Source organism: Apostichopus japonicus, chromosome 17 (assembly GCF_037975245.1).
Source record: "Apostichopus japonicus isolate 1M-3 chromosome 17, ASM3797524v1, whole genome shotgun sequence".
NCBI lineage: Eukaryota > Metazoa > Echinodermata > Holothuroidea > Aspidochirotida > Stichopodidae > Apostichopus > Apostichopus japonicus.
Window position 1 is genome coordinate 18,187,934 of NC_092577.1, and position 9,441 is coordinate 18,197,374.

General features: G+C 34.7%; 1 protein-coding gene across 1 annotated transcript; it reads left to right on the forward strand.

The window, feature by feature from the left end:
* Nucleotides 1–200: 200 nt before the first annotated feature.
* LOC139984473 (uncharacterized) lies at nt 201–6,346 on the forward strand. Its single transcript, XM_071998388.1, has 11 exons — nt 201–215; nt 819–953; nt 1,585–1,698; nt 2,043–2,179; nt 2,412–2,514; nt 2,849–2,926; nt 3,257–3,437; nt 3,852–3,935; nt 4,247–4,324; nt 4,716–5,346; nt 6,144–6,346. Exons 1-10 carry the CDS (start codon nt 201–203, stop codon nt 4,841–4,843), a joined length of 1,053 nt encoding a protein of 350 aa, XP_071854489.1. The 3' UTR covers nt 4,844–5,346; nt 6,144–6,346.
* The last annotated feature ends 3,095 nt before the right edge of the window (nt 6,347–9,441 follow it).

Consider the following 9,441-nt stretch of genomic DNA (forward strand, 5'->3'; position numbering starts at 1 on the left):
GAGGTCACACATGTGATTTTATATTCTGTTGATGTGTACCGGAAGTTGAGAGTCTTGTACGATGTGGCTATTGGCCCTCCAGTGCAAAAGGACCAAGATGTGCTATTCGTATTGAACTGCTGGAATGGATGAGAGTCCTGTTATTAGAAACTCAATCCTCACTGCGAGCTATATGCCATTCCTTACAGTGGAAAAATTACATGTCAGATTCCGAGGTAGGTCGATGAGCTTTTTTGTGGAGCATAAATGTACTTCTATCATTGGCATAATACATGAAATGGATATGAAATAGAACTGGTTTGTTACATACAGTTTGTCATGATTCAAAATGCCTGATCATTCATGTTAGGTATCATAACATTCTCTAGTGTCTTTAAAGGAGTCAACCATTCTTCTAATATATTTCAGATTGTGAGCATAAATTATGTATAAAGTGATCCTGAAATATCTTATTTTGCTGATGAAGTAGTTGCTATTTAAGTTGTACAGATAACCATACAGATAGCATCGGTAAGTGGTTTTAACATTTTTGGTTTTTAACATATTGTATCAACATTTAAAACATGGATGAATATATGTCAGCTCTTCACACCAGGCATTATTTGTAAAGTCAATCAATTGTTTGCTTTTGTGAATTAAAAAATGTATTCTTTTTCTAATGGGTCAACTGTTGTGCCTTAGCTTTATTTATCCTTAAAATTTATTACAATTCTGACAGGCGTTCTGTATTTTGTGACTGAAATTTCATATACTTGCTGGCCTTATATCTGTAGAGTGAGTTATGACATTACATGGTAATGTATTGTTTATTCTTACAGACTGCATACTTGTATCGCACATTAACACACGAGACATTTGAAGAGTTTCGCTTCTTTCATTATAAAACTGAAAGGCTCCCTGAGGAAGAAGAAGGCTTGTATGATGATGGCTCAGCTTGTCCAGCTTGCCCAAAGGTAATTTTCACTGTGTGTTCATTACTAATTAATTGTTATTGGCAGTAATGTTCATTTGGCTGCAGCAGTGATTTGAATATTGGCATGTGGCTGGTAACACTGTGGCATGAGTTATTTAAATGCCAAAGACAACTAGAATCATAACTTTGTCATAACCACAACTTTAAGTGTGTAAAGTAACAGACCAAAATGCACTGGGAAATGTTTGACAGATAGCTGGGTGCCCTAGATGTCACGCACTCTGGTAACCAAAACAAGCTGTGACTTACTTCTTTTTGTAGGCTAGTGTGTGAATGACCCTTGCAATGCATCCTCAATAACCAGAAGCAAATGATAAGAAAGGATATGAAACAAACCATTGGGTAATGTTTGTTTTTCAAAGACATTTAATATTGAAAAGTAACCCATCACAATGTACATTGACCATACATGCAGTAATTTGTGTTGAAAATGCACTCTACAGTTCACATTTAAAATGAAAGTAACATAAGCATTCCATCCTCATAGTACAACAAAGAGAAGACAGAACATGATTAATTGAAAGAACTGCCTTTTTTCATTCTGCAGAAAAATGATAGCATATTTGTGTCACTTGATGCTAACTTTGGTCTGGTGAGGAAAAAAAATTCAGGAACAAGCTTTAGAGCCACCCAAGCATGCTTCTAAATTTTTCATCAACCAGGAAGAAGTGGATGACTATGTCGACCAGTACAGTACACAGACATCTAGTAAGGAAGAACATCAAGTAAGTTCAACATATTACAGGCACATTGTACCAGCAACACTCATTTCAGACTTGCACAGTACATGGCTTCTTAACAAATACTGCAGACTGTTTGTGTGGTTTCTCTGCACATTTTTAAAGAACAATTTCTATTTATCATCATTAATGTTGCTATCAATAATCTAATCTAAATTCCTAGATGTCATATTTAATAAAGCATCGGGAGAATTTCGACTGCTTAAAGTATCATATTTAAACAAGATAAAGAACAGTTCATATTTGCTTCGATATTGCAATATGAGACTCTTGTTCACGCAACTATTGGCATCATTTCAGGCTAATTAACATGTTTGTAAATTTAACAGGAGTGCAACAGTTTTCAAGCCACCTCCGTTATCAGAACGAAGAATAAGACCGCAAACTTAGATGCCACTGGTGTATTTGGCTCAGCTTGTCGCCATGGTGTGCCCCGTCTTTTTCTGAGCATGCGCCACGGTGAAAGGTATGTCACATGGAATGAATCACATTGACCCAAACAACATGCGTTAAGCATAAGCTCTTGCTTTGTTTGAAAGGCGGACAGGATATAATTTTCTGATTGATCTACATTGTTCAATCACCTCAACTTACACATCTCGTCTCTGAAATTCTCTCTAACTATAGATAAAAGATGCCAACTCACTTTAGCAACATCATAGCATCACTTTTCAATATTTATTATTCATTGATTTCAGGTATGCATACCCTGCTCTTTTACTGAAGAAATTACTGACGGGTAGTACCTTGCATCATCATGTCATTTATGATATAGCATGCAAGTTTGACACACATATTAAGGTAAATAGTTTTGTTACTTATATTTCAAAGTTGAAATATGAAATTTCTTCATGTCATCAGAAAGGATTGAGATGTATTAGAGAAGCAGTTGATCATTTTGACTTATAGAAATGAACAATAACTGCAGAAATATATTCAGTCAACAACTGCTATCAGATAACTAAAATTTCTTTGCATCAATAGTATGTTGTCATATATTTTATAACAAAAAATTACAAAAAGAAGCTAAGAAAACCAAAGAAGATCATAGCAATGAAGTTATTATTAAAGTCATTGCATAATTGACGGTCAACAAAACATTCATGATAACATTTTCACTTCTATTATCTTACAGAAAAACTTGCCACAACTTACAGGATATGACCTTGCACTTCCTGTTTTTCATGCATATGGGCATAAGGTGCAATGCCAGGTATAGAAACACATATTTTGCTGTCCTTTAGCTTTCACTAGAATTCTAACCTACTGTATTCATGCAAGGGGTTTGTGTGTGTATACAGAGAGTGTGTTCTTTTGTCATGACTGACATATTTCTTGATTGTTCCAAAATTCAGTGAAAGACTGTTGAAACTAAATTAAATGTGATTTCAATGTATTCGACAGTCTAAATGATTTAGACAACAAATAGTCCAAAATGGTCAAAGTTGCTCATCAAACTATTTCTTGTTTTGCCCATTTTGGCATACTTAGCATTTAGGGCACACTCATAGCCCCTGTAAAGGTTAACAGCTGTCCTTTTCAGGTTGCATACATCACAAGATGGAGGAAAGATTATGGGCTGACAGATGGAGAAGGCATGGAAAGGTTGTGGTCTTATTTAAGAAAATTTGCCCACATAACCAAAGAGATGACCCCTTCGCATCGCATCGACCTTCTCTCTGATGCACTTCGCCACTTTGCCATGGGAAAGGTTTGCAACCAAGGTAAGCTTCATCCTATCCCATGAGTTTTCAAAACTGTAGCCAATTAAACCATCCCCAATAAAATACAGGTTAAAGTTCTTCAAATGTTCAATACAATCAAACAAATATTGATGTAATCGGAATTAGTGTGGTGAAGGCCTGAGATGGCACTTCCCAAAAGTTACTATCATGGCACTATGAGTTTGCATTTAGCTTCCCAAGAATAAGTCTGCTCTCAAAATGCCTTTAAGATCAGTCATCAATGGCACTCTTTAGGCCTTCTTACTTCACTGCCTTCACTGTCAGATGAGTTTATTTAGGCATTATATGTCTCGACCAAAGTATAATCAGGAAGATGTGGCTAAACATTTGACATTTGTTTCCAATTGTTTACTAGCGTTTTATTTATTTATTCTTTGTTTTTATTTTTTTTAGCTGCCTCACTATGTTTGTGCCTCCAAAAATGCCGGGATGTCGCACAGAAATCAAACTCTGAAATTCAGGAGATTTGCAGAGAATGTGAGTGTTTTATTTTTTAATGTACTAGACTATGTAAGTCAGCATTAAAGGAGAACATTCATAAGGGCTATATTCTCATTTTGATAATCATAAATGCTATTTTCTAAACCTGCAGGTGCCATAACAGCCTCTGTGGTTGTTCCTTTCAATTATTCCACTACAATTGCATATAAAAGCCTGCACCATAGGTATCTTAGGAATGGTTAAAGTGAATGCAAACCATTCCCATATGCTCTTTTGGTTACTATGGAATCCTATGGTAGGGTTATGTCTCTTGCATCATTTTTGGATTTTCGTTCTCTGTGCAATAGTTAAAACCACAGTCGATGACATCAAAAGGTGGAGAGAAGAAGATAAATGTGCCATTAGCAACAAAAAATCATCAGGAAGTAAGTGTGTCCAATATCATAAGACACTAGAAGCTCTAGAATTCACTAAAGCTTCCCCCATCCAAAGTGGTTGGTCCCATGACTACAACTTGCACTTGTATAACTTAGTGTTGAAAGTGCATGTGAATGCTTTTTATTATATCTGCCCTCAGATGGGTAGTATTTGTGTACTTTTTAGATCCTTGGTCTCCACATTTTATCGGCAGTTTGTCAATGTCTTGTAAGATATTGAGTCTTTGGAATACCATTTAAGGAATAATCAGTTTTCTATAAGAAATGTCACTATACTGTTTACTACTTTGTACATATTCCATTTCACTTGTTTTATTTTCTTATTAGTTTTCACATTCCAGATTCTTAAACATGTGTGTGTTTTTTATTTTTCTTCAAGGAAGTGCTTCATGGAAAGAGGTCTACGTACAAAACCTGGACCAGTATCATGAACTATGGTGTGTTTTGCATATTACCAAAGAAAAGCTTGCAAGGTTACCTCTCTCCCCAAGACTAAGTGTAACATAATAGCTGGAAGAAAGCCATCAATGAAGATTACAATGTTGTGTATTCAGTGTATAATTTTATGATTAAACTAGTGAACTTATGTTCTGTAATTGTCCTCAGATCCATGCATCTACTGCAGAAGATATATTATTATAAGATGGCTATTAACAGAACATGCCTGAATAGTAATACATGTTCATTTCTTTTGTGAGGCCTGTTCATGGCCCTTGTTGAATGTAAAAACACATTAAATGCCATGACCTAATGAAGTTGGAAGTTGAGAGTTCTGTCTATGGCATTTACTATTAACCAAATAATTCATGCTTCAAGTATGTCCAATTGTTTTCAGTAAGTCCTACTGAGATCATCATCAGGTTATGGAAACATGTATTTAAGCAACTATTCAAGGTTTACAGGAATGTCACTTTTATGACCTTTTTTCTTTTCATTTACCTATTCAGTTGTGAGTTAGCCTTGTGTGAAGACCACGACCACATCAGGCTGCTTAATAGACATATTCGGGAGTAAGTACACATTAAAGCAATTGTTTGCTGATATTTATAATGAAGGGAAGGTGTCCTTTTTCAAAAAGATGCACAGAATGTTACATTCTTGTCCACAGGTTTCCTCTCATTTCTATTGGTGTTTAAGTATCCATGGACACCCTACAAAATATATTTATGTTTGTGAGAATTTAGATATAGTTTTCCTTCTGATATAAGTGCAAACATGTACAGGTTAAAATTTATGAAATATGCTTTTGTTTCAGGGAAGATAATCTGTGAGTGTGATTTTAATATGATATTCACACTTTAATATACTTCAGACAAGAAGAAAGTGTTATTTCAGTCATAACTCTCAATGTAGTTTAGATTACACATGCGATTCATATAGTCGTACATATTTTTAGTTGTTACTGTGTCTAGCTTCATTTGCTTCACTCTTTAACTCAGCTGATAATGGTTTAATTGTCTGGCTGTTCAGATTTTGAACAATGTCTGTCTTCCTATAGCCAAAGTTAGTAACAAATAAACTTAACAATTAGCCTATGTTGAGTTTGTGTTCTAGCAATGAAGGAAGTGTTTGAACAATTTTTTTTTTTACTATTTGGAAGCCTACATAAATGAATAATTCAGCAAAGCTTGTTGTAATTTCCAAATTTACCAATTTCATTTATATATTATGTCTTAGCTAAATTGATATATTGGAGTAAGGTCATTCTCTAAATTTGTGTTACTTTTCTATTTTCAAACCATGTCAATAATATTACCTTATCCAATTCATAACCAACTTCTTTCTTTATATTGCTCAAATTTTGCAGAGTGCTAGATGCAATACAAAAATCTGAAAAAAAACATGACATCACAAGTCGCTGGTCCAGGGATTCTGTTGAATACTCATCCATTTCAACCGAGCTTTGTGAAGTTAAACGGAAAAATATCCTTGAAAAGATGAGGAGTCAGGTGGTTGAGTACAGCTACCCCAAAGAAATTTCCAAAAAGTACAGTGGTAAGCTGCATTGAAATATCTCTTATAGACTTCTCAATAGTTGTTTCTGAAAGGTGAAATGTAAATGTATCGCAGCAATACTGCTGGTTCTTCTCAATTCAAATATTTGTTGTTTTATATCATATATTTTTCTTTTTTGCTCATTTGTCTGATTAGAGTGGAAGAACTGTTGAGTCCAGACCAGATTTAAAGAATTTTAATCCAGTTATTGATCAGTAATTTATTTCAGTTTTGGTTTGCTATCGCTGGGCTGTGCCTGCACAAGCAGCACACTGTTTTTATGTGTACATTCTCTATGTGTGAATATTTTATAGCAGTATTTGCAGACAAATAATCAATTTTTTTTTCTGACTTGACCAACCAATTACATTTGCACAAGTGGCTGACTTGTCCAATAATTTGTATCATTATTTGGATGATGCACATTCAACGGTAATTATTATTGTATATGTTTGACAGTTGACTGACTGATCAGTTGTTTTTCTGAGTCATTGCACCTTTAAATGTACATATATCTATTTGCTCTGGTTGTTACAGGGTAGACAGTCAACAACAATTTTGTTTGGTTCCTAACAACAGCAGACAAAGTAGGACCTGACATCACTGACCATTACTGTTTTAAACTAGATGGAAACATGTATCATACATATATCATCCACATATAGAGCAAACAGTGATCATAGATTGTAATCCTGGTGGTGACTGCAAGCCTCTTTGCAGTTTAAAAGATGAAACTTTATACATGCATATTTAGTCATTTATTTGTAGAAAATATGTGCACAATAACAATGACTGCATCACTGGAACAGTCACACCATGTAGCCCATTCATTTGGGTACTGTGTTTAGTATTTGTACAATGAATGCATTGTTAATACATACATATTGTTATTTAATTGTTCAATAAGGGAACATACTTATTTGTTAATTTACAGGACAAACAAAAAATTCCAATGAGTGTGAAGAGGAAGGCAGTGTGTGCCCTCAATATGCTAGACAGAGCAAATGAAGAGGAAAATATCACCACAAAGGAGATGAAGAACACCATTGAGTTTTATGAAGTTCAGGCCTCAATACTTCATAACCTTATTTCAAATTTAGAGCTGCATCAACCCCGGTCACTGAAGGAAGAAGGCCTATTAGTTCATTACAGAGGAAAGAAGTCTTCTATTGATTCTTTATCTCCTATATTAAAAAGTCAATTTGCTATAGCTCGTAGAGGAAATATTGATATTCCTGTAAATCAGTTAACCTTGAGTGAAGATGAAGAAGAAGAACATGAGTAGTCCGATCTATTAGAATATTCATGTAGAGAAAATTAATACATAACAGAGACTTCAAAACATTTAATATATTTACCACTGTTTTAAAAATATTTTGGCCCTTGTATAATTTTTTTACTATTATATTTACAATGCAAGGTCCATTAGTAAGATGTTATTACCAAATTGTTGCGTAATAAACATGTCATTGGCAAAGCAAAAACAAAATCCCCAAATGCCATCAGATAGGATCCCTATCAATCCATCTTATAACAGTTCTTACTGCTTGCAATATGTTATTTGCATTTTCAAAATATGTTTTGGTAAGACAATATTTTTATGGTCAGTGCAAGGAAACATTTCATTAATCTTTTGTTATCAAGTTTATATTTAACAGATAACTACATGAAGGAAGTTGTTGTTGTATTGGTTACATCAGAACAGATGTTATGGTATGGAACCTATATTAGTTCCAGGATACCCATTTACCTTCTCTGGAGAGGATTTTTGCATGTGTCAATGGGAAGTGTTTACCACTCTTGCATTCATGTTTGTTGAATATTTCAAAAAATTGTTTTAAATGGGATCTTTAATTAATGCTTCCGGAGTTATAACATTTTAAATTATCAGATGTTATTTTCTTGCCCATCCCAGTTTATTCTTCCAAATTTCTCACCTTCATGAGATTGATTCTTTGGAGCAACTATTGTTATGGATTTTGCATTTATTTAGTATTAATTTCCTGGTCAGTAACTTCCACTTGTGATCATTTATTTTCCATTCGTCGAAGAAGGAGGTGAAAATGCATTATAAACATGACTTCTATCATATTTTAAGCAGTGCCTCTGGAAGTAATAACTTGTATTTCTAACAAACCTCTCATAAAATTTAAGGACAAGTTCTACATTAGGGCAACACTACAGTGGTATGGTAGGTTTATGAGTCATTTTTCATACCTTATATGGAGTGGGTGTGTTTTGTGCAGCTCACATTCAAGTGACTAAAATATTTGATAAGTCTTGAAAGTTCAGGTGACCCCAAGTATAATTCTGATTGGTAATATTCATTGTGTGTGTACTTTTTTTTTCATCTCTTTGTCTACCTTTTTCTAATTTCCACATGTAACAGTCCATTCAAAACCTATACTAGATAATTTGGGAAAAGAATTGTACTTGATGCAGAGCAAGTTACATAATAAATGAGTGGGAATGAATAGTAGAAAGACTTTCTACAAGGGTGTTCTTTCTAGGTACCTTCATAATTTGGTGATGATATGCCCCCCCCCCCCCGCCGCCCCACTTGTATTGTCATAACATACTACATTTGACATTTGATTGGTCTATTCATCCGTTGACTAGATATCCACCACCTGTCGCCATCCACCCACACCCTTACTGAAAGCAGGGACGTCGCTAGAGGGTGTTGGGGTTGTCACCCCCCCCCCCCCCAAATCTTGGTAAAACTGACGATAGCTGGAACATTTGAGTGCGACAATCGGAATTTCCGACTGTAACGCTCTAATTTACCTAGGCCTATTCAAATATTCTTGTGATTGTAAATGACCTACAAAATTTGGTAAAAATTGACCAAATAGTCATATTTACCACGTTTTCCTTGCCTCTTTGAGAAATTGCATCTCGCGATCCTTATACTTCACCGTACAAAACTTCGCATGATTTGTAATACTCTAAAACAAAAAAAGCCTAATAGACTACTGTACAACGTTCGCCAGCTTCAATTCGGTTTATTTATACATAATTTTGCTATTGGGTGGGTTGACCCTGTTCGCTAGCTCCAAGTAAGTTCAAGATATATAGGCTTATGTCTCTATGAAATACGATAAAACGCT

Coding starts and splice junctions, on each gene's coding strand:
- LOC139984473 (XM_071998388.1), top strand. Junction 1,699..2,042: donor CTAGTAAGGAAGAACATCAA/GTAAGTTCAACA, acceptor TAAATTTAACAG/GAGTGCAACAGTTTTCAAGC. Junction 4,325..4,715: donor CAACAAAAAATCATCAGGAA/GTAAGTGTGTCC, acceptor TTTTTCTTCAAG/GAAGTGCTTCATGGAAAGAG.